At 41.2% G+C, this 13,304-nt stretch overlaps 1 protein-coding gene across 1 annotated transcript; it reads left to right on the top strand.

Annotated features, from left to right (window-relative positions):
- The first annotated feature begins 11,701 nt into the window (after positions 1–11,701).
- LOC110935417 lies at positions 11,702–12,235 on the top strand. Its single transcript, XM_022177799.1, has one exon. It carries the CDS (start codon positions 11,702–11,704, stop codon positions 12,233–12,235), a length of 534 nt encoding a protein of 177 aa, XP_022033491.1.
- The last annotated feature ends 1,069 nt before the right edge of the window (positions 12,236–13,304 follow it).

Below are 13,304 nucleotides of genomic sequence, written 5' to 3' on the forward strand. Positions count from 1 at the left end.
TATTCAGAAGGAAAATGAGGTGAGAGATAAGACTTCTACAGCAATGCAGAAGCAATTGGGGCAATTAGCAGAGGATATAGCCCAGTTGAGAAGAGATCCCGGAAAGCTGCCAAGTACCACCACGGTCAACCCGCAACATCAAAGTAGTAGTTCAGCTACCAAGAATGCACGTGTTAACCAGGTAAGTGTACTTCGTTCTGGTAAAGTATATGATAACAAGGTTGGCACTCCACCACAATTTGTTGAGGGTGTGGTGGAGGATTGGGATGAAAATGAGGACAATGAGCTTGAGTCTGAACCTGTAAACCCTAAAGAATCTAAAAAAATAACTTTTCAAGAATCTAATAATAGGGTAATAGAGAATGACTTGTCCAAACCAAAGGAAAAGGGTGTGGAGGGTAATACCATCCCGTTTCCTAAGGCATTGGAAAATCCTGAAACAAAAACTGGCAAAACAGGAAAAAGGGGCCCACAACAGGAAGAGATGTGGGAAGTTTTTAAGCAAGTGAAAATCAATATCCCATTGCTAGATGCGATAAAACAGGTTCCGGCTTATGCTAGGTATTTGAAGGACATGTGCACCCAAAAGCGGCAAAACAAATTTCCAAAGAAAATCGATTTGACCGAAAATGTTAGTGCCGTTTTGTCGGGTGCTATCCCTCCTAAACTCCGAGATCCAGGTGCTCCGTTAATACCCATTCAAGTGGGTGACTTTAAAATGAGCCGAGCATTGCTGGATTTGGGAGCGAGTGTGAGTATTCTCCCGGGGAGTCTTTATGATCAATACGATTTCGGACCGTTACAGAGAGCCGACACCACAGTAGTGTTGGCGGACTTGACTTTGAAATTACCCCGGGGAATTGTATGTGATGTCATTGTCAAAGTAGAGGACTTTTACTACCCAGTTGACTTCTTGGTTTTAGACTATGTCTCAATTGATAAAACTAAACAACCTAATGTTATACTCGGTAGACCATTTTTAGCAACTGCCAACGCTTTAATTGATTGTAGAGATGGAACAGTTGACATGACCTTTGGTAATAGGAAAGTCCAATTAAACGTGTTTTCCCGTGCATCTGATTCTCTGGTTAGTGATGAATGCTTTATGGCAGACATCATTGACGAGTGTCATCCTCATGAAAATGGGGTAAACACAACAGAGACGTGTGTTATTTGTGACAGGGAACAGGCTGAATTATCAGAATGTTTGAATGGAGCTGAAAAGGAATTGGAGGTAATGGCTATAAAGGAAGGAAAACCCACTTGGACCCACCAAGTAGATAGTTTACCCGAACATATTGACACTCACCTTAAGCCATCATTGGAATCACCTCCTCAATTAGAACTGAAGGAGTTACCAAAGCATTTGAAGTATGCATTTGTGGGAGACAATGACACCCTTCCGGTGATCATTGCATCTAATTTGACGGAAGCTCAAGAAAAGGCGTTGATGGAAGTTCTCATAGAACATAAGGCGGCTATTGGATGGACAATCGCAGATTTGAAGGGAATTAGCCCATCCATTGTGATGCACAAGATCATCACTGAAGAAGGAGCCAAGCCAGCTAGGGATGCTCAAAGAAGATTGAACCCGAACATGCGGGAAGTGGTGAAGAAGGAAGTTTTGAAGTGGCTGGATGCGGGAATAGTTTACCCCATCTCTGACAGCACTTGGGTAAGCCCGACTCAGACGGTACCAAAAAAGGCAGGAATTCAGATTATCAAAAGCGAATCAGGTGAAGAAATTGCCACTCGGCCGGTAACCGGGTGGCGTATTTGCATAGATTACAGGAAGTTGAATGCTGCAACTTCCAAAGATCACTTTCCATTGCCTTTTGTTGATCAGATTGTAGAGAAACTCGCAGGTCAGAAGTTTTATTGTTTTCTAGACGGGTATTCAGGTTACAATCAAATAGCTATACATCCAGATGATCAACAAAAGACCACTTTTACATGTCCATATGGCACTTTCGCATTTAGGCGAATGCCATTTGGATTGTGTAATGCCCCGGCCACCTTCCAAAGGTGCATGATGAGTATCTTCTTAGATATGGTCGGGGAGTCTTTGGAGATTTTTATGGATGATTTTTCCATATTCGGTACATCATTTGAGTCATGTTTAGATCAATTAACAAGAGTTTTAAAAAGATGTGTCGAAACGAATTTGGTACTAAGTTGGGAGAAGAGCCATTTTATGGTTCAGGAGGGAATTGTGTTGGGACACGTGATTTCAAGTAAGGGGATTGAGGTAGATCATGCAAAAATTAAAGTAATTTCATCTTTACCTCCGCCTACTAATGTTAAAGGCGTTCGTTCCTTTCTAGGACACGCCGGGTTTTATAGACGGTTCATTAAAGGATTTTCAGTTATTACCAAACCGCTATGTAACCTTCTTTTAAAAGATGTTCCATTTGTTTTTGATGAAAAATGTTTAAAAGCGTTTAACACTTTAAAACAAAAATTGATTGAAGCCCCAATTTTACAATCACCGGACTGGTCTCTCCCATTTGAAATCATGTGTGATGCGAGTGATTATGCGGTTGGGGCGGTTTTGGGACAACGGGTTGACAAGAAACCCGTAGCTATCTATTATGCAAGCAAGACTCTTTCAGATGCTCAGTTAAATTACACCACTACTGAGAAGGAGTTGCTTGCGGTTGTTTATGCGTTGGATAAGTTTAGATCCTATCTTTGGGGTAGCAAGGTTATTATTTATTCTGATCATAGTGCTGTCAGGTATCTCATGGAAAAGAAGGATGCTAAACCAAGGTTGATTAGATGGATTTTATTATTGCAGGAGTTCGACCTTGAAATCCGTGATAAGAAGGGAAGCGAGAATGTGGTAGCGGACCATTTATCTCGAGTGATTCATGAAATTGATGAACCAGATGCCGACATTAAAGAGACGTTTCCAGATGAGCATTTATTAGCTATTTCAACTGAACCTTGGTTTGCTGACTTTGCAAATTATGCTGCTACAGGTAATGTTCCAGAACATTGGACACGGAAGAAAAAACAACAATTTTTAGCTAAAGCAAAGCATTACATTTGGGAAGAGCCAGATATTTTCAAAGTTGGAGCAGACCAGATCATCCGAAGATGCATCCCGGATGAAGAAATCCCTTGTGTTTTGGAGATGTTACATGCCTCCGCATGTGGTGGCCATTTTAGTGGTCAAAATACGGGTCACAAAGTTTTATCATGTGGACTTTATTGGCCCACCATATTTAAAGATGCTTTTGAATTTGCTAAGAATTGTGTAAAATGCCAAAGGATGGGTAGTATTTCGAAACGGAGTGAGATGCCCATGCAACCGATTTTAGTAGTTGATATCTTTGATGTATGGGGAATCGACTTCATGGGCCCATTCCCGAATTCGTTTGGCAATTTATACATCTTGGTGGCGGTAGATTATGTGTCTAAATGGATTGAAGCAATCGCCACCAAGACGAATGACCATAAAGTTGTATGCAAGTTTGTCCAAAGTAACATATTTTCACGATTTGGAATCCCCCGTGTGATCATAAGTGATGGGGGATCACATTTTAAAAACTTTTATTTTGGCAAACTTCTAAAACAATATGGCGTAGATCACCGAATTGCAACACCGTATCACCCACAAACGAGTGGGCAAGTTGAGGTATCGAATAGGCAAATTAAAGAAATTTTACAGAAAACCGTACGAGCCGACCGTAAGGATGTTGGATATTTATGTCCGGTTCGATAAGTCAACGCTGCCGACCGGGTCTTGACCCGTAAGAGTTACACCGTGGTCAACGAACTAAAATCCACTTAACTGATTTAACTGGTAACTACGAACGATACGCGGGTATTGAACTGAGAGACGGGTTCGTAAATCGGGTGGGACAAGAATTCTCTTGTATCGCCATTTGGCAAGCACCTAGATTTCAGCCAATGGAATTACATGCAAGGAATCTTTTCACCACTTGTCATCCACCTAACTTGTGGCCAATCAAAACACATGCAATTTTGCATGTCTTACACTTGGCAAGCATACAAGTTGTCCATGGCCTATAAATATGGGTCTTGTTTTGAGAAGAAGTATACACAAGGTTGCAAAACTCTCTCAACTCACACACCCAAACCGGTCACCACCGCCCGCCGCCGCCGCTCTCCGCCGGTCGCCGCCGCCTGAACCGCCGGCCACCACCGCCGAGACCCGGCTCACATTCGCGTATCTTTCGTTCTTGTAACTAGCATTCGTTCGTTGAACCTCGGTGTCTCAACCGGTTATTTACTAACCGAAGGTATATCTAAACCCCCTATGGTTGATGTTCTATTTCGTGTTTGCATGTTGGTGACCTTGTTCCATTACGAGTAATCCTTGGTATAAAAGTGTTTATGTTAATTTTGTTACATACGCTTCCGTTGCCAACAATGTGTATATGTTTTTTTTAACTAGTTAAAGTTTATTTTGAATAACCTATTTCTACATGCACTCTTTTGTCAAAAATGTTTTGACTAAATCCTTGTGACAAAATAAACACATATTTAATATGAACCGGGTTCATAAAATAAAACTAAAATATATACCACGGATATCCTACAGTGGTATCAGAGCCGATGCTCACCACATGCAAATCGAAACCGGTTTTTTTTTTACCGGAATAATAAATCACAAACTTTAAAAGTCTAAAGTTTTTGATTTATTTTTATCTTTGGGCTATATATATTTTTGGTCATATTTTAGTTGTTAGTTTTTTTTTTGTTGACCAAAATTGCCCAAATTTTTTTTGGTTGTGTTGAATATGTAAATCGAGCCCGACCTTGTGGTTGTGTTTATATTTGGTTTTGTTCATGGTTTTGGCCCGTTTTGCGGCTCAAAGTTGTAATAGATTAGTTTATGGTTTTGGCCCGCTTTATGGTTCAAAGTTGTAATAGATAAGGTTCTTTGTCTTTGTTATATTTACTTGTTAAATATTGTTGAACCGAAGACCCGAAGCAAGACCGAATGCCAAGAGGAGTCTTGGAGTTAGTGGGAGTCGCTCAAGACAACAAGATGCACTCAAGTCCATCCTTGTGGTTGTTTTGTGTTTTGTGACCGTGACCCCTTTGATCTTGCTAATTGGCTCTAGCAAGATCATAATCATGCCCATATGATTTACATATTCATTTTTGCTATTATGGTTGCCTTTTGATAAATGTTATCATACTTCAACTTAATACCAAAATGTATTCTTAAAAGTTATTTTTTTAAAAGAAATCGGAAAAAGCAAGTTCTAGCAACTTGGATATTTTTTTTATAACCACTAGAGTTTTATAACATTTTTTTTCTCTCACGTCTTTAAAACTCATAAACTTAATAGTTTTCACTATTAACTTTAATTGGTTATTCCAAGTCGCGACAAACTTAGTTTTATAGGTTATCTAAAACTAATTGTCCCGAGAGGTGAAAGGGTTTTTTTGGTTATGTCGCAAATATAATATTTAGATTAAAACCGACTATAACGACCCTATTTGGTAAAAATTAAAATCAATAGTCTATGCCATCCTACTACTAGTAACACTTGGGGCATAATGCGAACCATCAGTGTTGGAGCCACAGCACGACACTTGGTGTCTAGTTTATCCTTCCAAGGTGCAAGGGTTCCGTCGACACATCCGGCCCTTCCACATGTGACCGTTTTAGGACGACTATTACTTTTCTTCTCGTGTTGCGTGCCCCAGCCGTCTCGAGAACAAAAGTGGCATAGATGAGGCCAAACGTATCAATGCAAGGACAAAAGATTGTCCTTGCAGCCTCATAAACCCCGGGAGTTGTGCTTTTCTCACAATTGACAATCGTTGTCAGTCCGCTTGAACCTCTTGCTAATGTTGCATGCCCCAGCTGCCTTTAGAAAGAGCTTCTAACCGGATTCTCGCTCCTTATCGTCTCACCTCACTAAATAAGGAAATACATTGAAAATACTAATTAAATAATTTTTACTTAACAGATGTCATCTGAAAACAACTCCTCTTTTGCTCTCAAGTCCATACTTGAGAAAGACAAGCTGAATAACACCAATTTTCTTGAGTGGCACCGCAACTTGAGAATCGTTCTCAAGATGGCAAAAAGGCTTTATGTTTTGGAAACCCCGATCCCAACCGCACCCGAAAACAACACTGTGGTTGCGAAGAAGGCTTTCGACAAACATAAAGAAGATGCCATGGAAGTTGCTTGTCTCATGCAAGCCACCATGTCTCCAGATCTTCAAAAGAATATGGAAGACATGAATGCCTTCGACATGATTGAACAACTCAAGGGCATGTTTCAGAAACAAGCCCGTCAGGAACGCTATGACACCATGAAACAGCTCATAAGCTGTAAAATGCAAGAGGGTTCCTCAGTTAGTGCTCATGTCCTCAAGATGAAAGGCTACATCGACCAACTAAACAAACTTGGTTATCCTCTCTAAGATGAGATGGCTGTTGACTTCATTCTCAACTCTCTTTCCAGTCACTATGATCAATTTGTTATGAACTTTAACATGAATGACTGGGTAAAGACAGTGCCAGAGCTACATGGGATGCTCAAAACGGCAGAGATGAACATTTCCAACAAAGTAAGCCAAGTGTTAATGGTTCGATCTGGTGGTGTTAAAAAGCCCAAAACAAAGAAGAAAAGTTATAACAGCAAAAACAAAGGAAAGGCTCCTGTTGCTGCCAAACCTGCCACCAACAAGAGCAAGCAAGCTGTGAAAGCCCCTCTTCCAGAAGAGCGGCAATGCTATGAGTGTAACAAGATGGGGCACTGGAAACGTAACTGCCCCGAGTATCTTGCCAAGCTCAAAGTGAAGAAGGCTAATGGAGAAGGCACTTCTTCAGGTATTCTAATATATGTTATCGAACTTTTCACTGTTTCAAGCAACACATGGGTATTTGATACCGGGTGTGGTTATCACATCATTAATGTCTTGCAGGAGCCTGAGAAGTGGAAGAAACTGAAGCCAGGAGACATGGAGCTCATTGTTGGCGATGGGAAAAGAGTCCCAGTTCTGGCAACTGGCACATTTAATCTTACATGTCCTTCTGGTCTTATCGTTGTTTTGAACAATTGTCTTTATGCACCTGGTTTAACCAGAAACATCATTTCAGTTTCGTTGCTTTATGAACAAGGATTTAGATATGTTTTTAATGGTATTGCTATTTCTGCTTATCTAAATGGTATTTACTATTTTGAGGCTAAACCTCGAAACGGTATCTATGAAATTAATGTTCAGCCTAGCAGTAACATATATCACCTTTCTAAATGTCAGAAAAATGGTACTAGTGATTCATTCCTATGGCATTGTAGACTTGGCCATATAAGCAAGGCACGCGTAAAATGGCTCCAATCTGAGGGGATTCTTGAATCCACCGGAACGGACTCATTTGATGATTGCGAGTCTTGCTTAGCTGGCAAACTCACCAAGGATCCCTTCACCCATGTTGGTGAACGAGCTAGCGATCTACTAGGACTCATACACTCAGATGTATGTGGTCCTTTTAGAACCATGACTAGGAATCACGAGAGATACTTCGTTACGTTCATCGATGACTATAGTCGATATGCTTATGTCTATCTCATGAAGCATAAGCATGAAACTTTTGAAAAGTTCAAAGAGTTTCAAAACGAAGTTGAAAACCAACTTAATAGAAAGATTAAAATGCTTCGCTCAGATCGAGGCGGTGAATACCTCAGCTTGGAATTTCTCGATCATCTAAAGGAACGTGGAATAGTTTCACAACCCACTCCACCAGGCACACCCCAACTTAATGGCGTGTGTGAAAGGAGAAATCGAACCTTACTAAATATGATTCGATCGATGATGTGTAGAACAAATCTACCTCACTCCTTTTGGGGTTTTGCTCTTATGACTGCTGCTCGACTCGTAAATCTAGCGCCGACCAAAAAGGTAAACAAAACTCCATATGAGATATGGCATGGGCATAAGCCGAATTTGAGTTACCTAAGAGTATGGGGGTGTGATGCTTACATCACAAGTGACTCTGATGACAAGCTCGACCCTAGAGGCGAAAAGGTTGTTTTCGTCGGATACTATAACCAATGCGGTTATTACTTCTACCATCCTGATGCAAATACGATTTCCATCAAAAGGAAGGCTAAAAGGTTCCTTGAAGATGAACTTCTTAGTCGAGGAACTGGAAGTAACTTAGTAGATCTTGAAGAAGTCCAAGGACTACAAGCAACCGTTGACGAGGTCGGAACGTCTGAACCACAACAAATTCTTGATACCGAATCAGACCCGAACACAAGCCTTCGCAGGCGCATCAGGACTCGTAAAGAACCCGATAGATACCTTTGGCATGTTGAGGGTTCTGAAGTCCTGACAGTAGCCGAGTCTGATGACGAGCCTACTAGTTACAAATCTGCTATTTCTAATCCAGATTCTGCGAAATGGCTAGAGGCCATGAAAGCCGAGATGCAATCCATGCGTGACAATCAAGTCTGGGACTTGGTTGAGCTACCCCCCGAATCTCGGGCAGTAGGGAGCAAATGGGTTTCCAAGAGAAAAACTGACATGCATGGAAATATATAAACCTATAAAGCACGGCTAGTAGCGAAAGGTTTCACTCAAACTCAAGGTATTGACTATGATGAAACCTTCTCACCCGTTGCTATGATCAAATCGATCAGGATATTACTTGCCATAGCTGCGTACTATGATTACGAAATTTGGCAAATGGATGTTAAGACCGCCTTTCTTAATGGACATCTTTCCGAAGATGTTTATATGGTTCAACCTGACGGTTTTATCGATCCAAAATATCCTAATAGGGTATGCAAGCTAAACAAGTCCATTTATGGACTCAAGCAAGCATCTCGGAGCTGGAATCTTCGTTTTGACCAGAAAGTCAAAGAGTTTGGCTTTGTCAAGAACGAAGATGAACCTTGTGTTTACAGAAAGGCTAGTGGGAGTGCTATATCATTTCTCATCTTGTATGTGGATGATATATTGATCATTGGAAACAACATCCCCATGCTTAAGGAAATTAAACATTGGTTGGGATCTTGCTTTGCAATGAAGGATCTTGGAGAAGCTGCTTACATTCTAGGAATCAAGATCTATAGGAATAGATCTAAGCGACTTCTTGGGCTAACTCAGAGCACATACATAGATCAAGTAATGAGACGCTTCAAGATGGAAAACTCCAAGAAAGGAGGTGTTCCAATGACTAAAGGAACCGTCTTGGACAAATCGCAAGCTCCCTCTGAGGACCGAGAGATAAAGCAAATGGAAGGAGTTCCATATGCTTCAGCGATTGGTTCTATCATGTATGCTATGGTATGTACTCGACCAGACGTCTCGTATGCTTTGAGCATGACCAGCCGTTACCAGCAGAACCCTGGGGTTGCCCACTGGACTGCAGTTAAGAACATCCTTAAGTACTTGAGAAGGACAAAAGATATGTTCTTGATATTTGGAGGAGTCAATGAGGAGCTCACTGTAAAATGTTACACTGATGCTAGTTTTCAAACTGATCGAGATACCTCTCGCTCACAAACGGGTTTCGTGTTCACTCTCAACGGAGGAGCTGTCTCATGGAAAAGCTCCAAGCAGAGTGTTGTAGCTGATTCTACCACGGAATCTGAGTACATTGCCGCATCAGATGCCGCAAAGGAAGCTGCTTGGATGAAGAAGTTCATAACCAATCTCGATGTGGTTCCAAGTATCATGAAACCCATCCAGATATTTTGTGATAACACAGGTGCTATTGCTCAAGCCAAGGAGCCTAGATCACATCACAAAGCCAAGCACATTTTGAGAAAATTTCACTACATACGTGAGATTGTGGAACGTGGAGACATCGTTATAAGCAAAATTGACACAGATCAAAACTTAGCTGACCCATTTACTAAGCCAATGACTCAAGAGAAACATGACCGTCATATGGATGCTATTGGGCTTAGATTAGCTAGTGAAATGTTTTGATTTAGTATTTGGATGTACGAACATCAAACAGTTGTATTCCTGTATTCATTTTGATTTACTAGTTAAATGCAATTCTTGAATCCTACAACTGTGTTCGATTTTGATACGTTTAATCCGTGAATCTTGTATTCTAAATTATCCGTAGTCGATCAGACTCGTGGGAACGACTCTGAATTAAGACTATTCTGATTTTGGACTCAAGGAATTGACTTCCAAATTCACAGGCTTCATTATGAATGATGCTGGATGTAACTCGCATCAAATCATCTTCATGGATCTTAGTCATAAGATGTTTTGATTTGGGCATACTCATTTAGTATCCTCTGACCTGAGATACATACTAGAACTTCCGTTTACTAAAGACTATTCTTTGATCAGTGTCAATCGCTGTCGCGTAACTGCCAGTCATAAAGGCATTGGTTGGGAGTGGTTCTGAAGTTCAGTGGGAGTTGTATGTAGTCAAGATGGGATTCTGTACTCTTACATTATATGTAACAGTTAGACATCTGGGCGCCCTCGTTGATTCAAACTGGTGAAGTGTAAGGCCTTACCCAAACTTACTGTGTGTTTGATTGGACCACTTTGATTCTTGAACGAGAACGATAATGATTGAACGCCATATGAGATTGAATCTGATCCATGTCTCATTGTTCAATTGATGTCTTTTACAGAAGGGATAGATGACAACGATTGCCATAAGTCTATTGTCTTCAAGTAGCAAGCCATTGCTAAAGGGAAGATACCTTGGTTAGTGACTTTAAAGTGTCATGACCTGTTGGGGGCAGCCATGTGTAGCTAGAGCACCGCTGGCTATCTGCGTTGAGATCTTATCAGAGACCGTCCAAGTGGGAGCTGTTGGATATTTATGTCCGGTTCGATAAGTCAACGCTGCCGACCGGGTCTTGACCCGTAAGAGTTACACCGTGGTCAACGAACTAAAATCCACTTAACTGATTTAACTGGTAACTACGAACGATACGCGGGTATTGAACTGAGAGACGGGTTCGTAAATCGGGTGGGACAAGAATTCTCTTGTATCGCCATTTGGCAAGCACCTAGATTTCAGCCAATGGAATTACATGCAAGGAATCTTTTCACCACTTGTCATCCACCTAACTTGTGGCCAATCAAAACACATGCAATTTTGCATGTCTTACACTTGGCAAGCATACAAGTTGTCCATGGCCTATAAATATGGGTCTTGTTTTGAGAAGAAGTATACACAAGGTTGCAAAACTCTCTCAACTCACACACCCAAACCGGTCACCACCGCCCGCCGCCGCCGCTCTCTGCCGCTCTCCGCCGGTCGCCGCCGCCTGAACCGCTGGCCACCACCGCCGAGACCCGGCTCACATTCGCGTATCTTTCGTTCTTGTAACTAGCATTCGTTCGTTGAACCTCGGTGTCTCAACCGGTTATTTACTAACCGAAGGTATATCTAAACCCCCTATGGTTGATGTTCTATTTCGTGTTTGCATGTTGGTGACCTTGTTCCATTACGGGTAATCCTTGGTATAAAAGTGTTTATGTTAATTTTGTTACATAGGCTTCCATTGCCAACAATGTGTATATGTTTTTTTTTTTAACTAGTTAAAGTTTATTTTGAATAACCTATTTCTACATGCATTCTTTTGTCAAAAATGTTTTGACTAAATCCTTGTGACAAAATAAACACATATTTAATATGAACCGGGTTCATAAAATAAAACTAAAATATATACCACGGATATCCTACAAAGGATTGGTCCACTAAACTGGATGACGCCATGTGGGCGTATCGTACAGCTTATAAAACGCCTATTGGTACCACACCTTATCGGTTGGTCTATGGAAAGGGATGTCATTTACCCGCTGAACTTACTCATCGTGCTTTATGGGCTATTAAACAAGTTAACATGGATTATGAAAATGCAGGTAAAACGAGGAAGTTGGTGTTAGGGGAATTAGAAGAGTTAAGAGATGAAGCATACGAATGCGCGTCTGCTTACAAGGACAAGACGAAAAAGGTGCACGATGCTAAGTTGCGGTTGCAGAAGTATGAGGTGGGTCAGAAAGTGTGGTTGTTCAATTCTAGATTGAAGTTGTTTCCTGGGAAACTGAAAAGCAAATGGATGGGCCCGTATCTGATCACGCGGATCGGAAACTATGGAGACATAGAAATTGAAGATTTTGATGACCATTTGAGGCAAGTTGTGAACGGACATAGGTTGAAACCGTATTTAGAAGCAAATGATATCAACGGACCGGATAAACAGTCGGAGTGCTTCATGTTGAGCACTTTGGTCCATGATGCGGAATAACCATGTTCAGGTATGAAGTCTGGCTGAAGACTCATAAACTTAGCGCTTTCGGGAGGCAGCCCGAAGTTGTAGAGTAGTGTATTTTTGTTTGTTTTGCTTCGTTTTGCATTGCGTGTGATTTTTACAGGTCATAACTTGATATCGTTCTCCAAGGATGAAATTATCCAAGTGTAGGGATGTTCAGTGAAATCTCAGGAATGGCACGTGTTCGAGAGAGTAAGAAAGGGAAGGCTCAAGAGGAACCTTCTAAAAGGGCTTCAAAGAAGGCAAAGAAACAACTTCTTGTTGTAGAGGAGTCGGATGATTCGGATTCGGAATATGATGTTTCGGATGAGGAAGAAGAAATAGAAGAAGTAGAAGAGGAAGACGAGAATGATGATGAGGTGGAGTTAGTGCTTGATGAGGATAGGATACCGGAGTGGGATGCGTCAAAGAGATTGTCTAGGTATCCTATTGAACATAGAGCAGGTATGTATCGTAAGAAGATAGAACGAAGTACACAACCTAGGAAAGAACTATTTTTATGTGAGAAGTTGATAGTTTTGAAGGACTTTCATGCATTTGGTATAGAAGAGTGTTTCAAGAAGTTAGGTTGGCTTGATTTTCTACAGTTTACCGGGGGCGACGAGATTTATATGGATGAAATTATAGAGTGGATGTCTAATTTGGAAAAGGATGAGGGAAATAATCCACCGGTTACTACTCGGTTGATTGGAAAGGTTAATGGGGTGGACGTGGTGTTGTCATTTGACGAGATGAAGAGGATAAGTAAGTATGATACTAAGGCTACGTTGAAGGGGCCATATGCATATCCTAAAGAGGCGGAGTTGGCAGATGAGACAAAGACGGAAGAGTGGAAAGCGAGAGTTCGAAGTTTATTTGATTTGCCCCGGGGGGTTGATTTGACAAAGTGGTCCTTGAAGACAGATTTTTTACGCCCCATGCCTAGGTTTCTTGTGCGGTTTATAACGTATAATGTTATGCCGCGCACTAGTGATTTGGGTAAGGTACGTTTTCCCGAAATGTTGGTTCTTGAAGCTTTATTGACAGGTGTTCCAAAGTTGTCGGC

Source organism: Helianthus annuus, chromosome 4 (genome assembly GCF_002127325.2).
Source record: "Helianthus annuus cultivar XRQ/B chromosome 4, HanXRQr2.0-SUNRISE, whole genome shotgun sequence".
Taxonomy (NCBI): domain Eukaryota; kingdom Viridiplantae; phylum Streptophyta; class Magnoliopsida; order Asterales; family Asteraceae; genus Helianthus; species Helianthus annuus.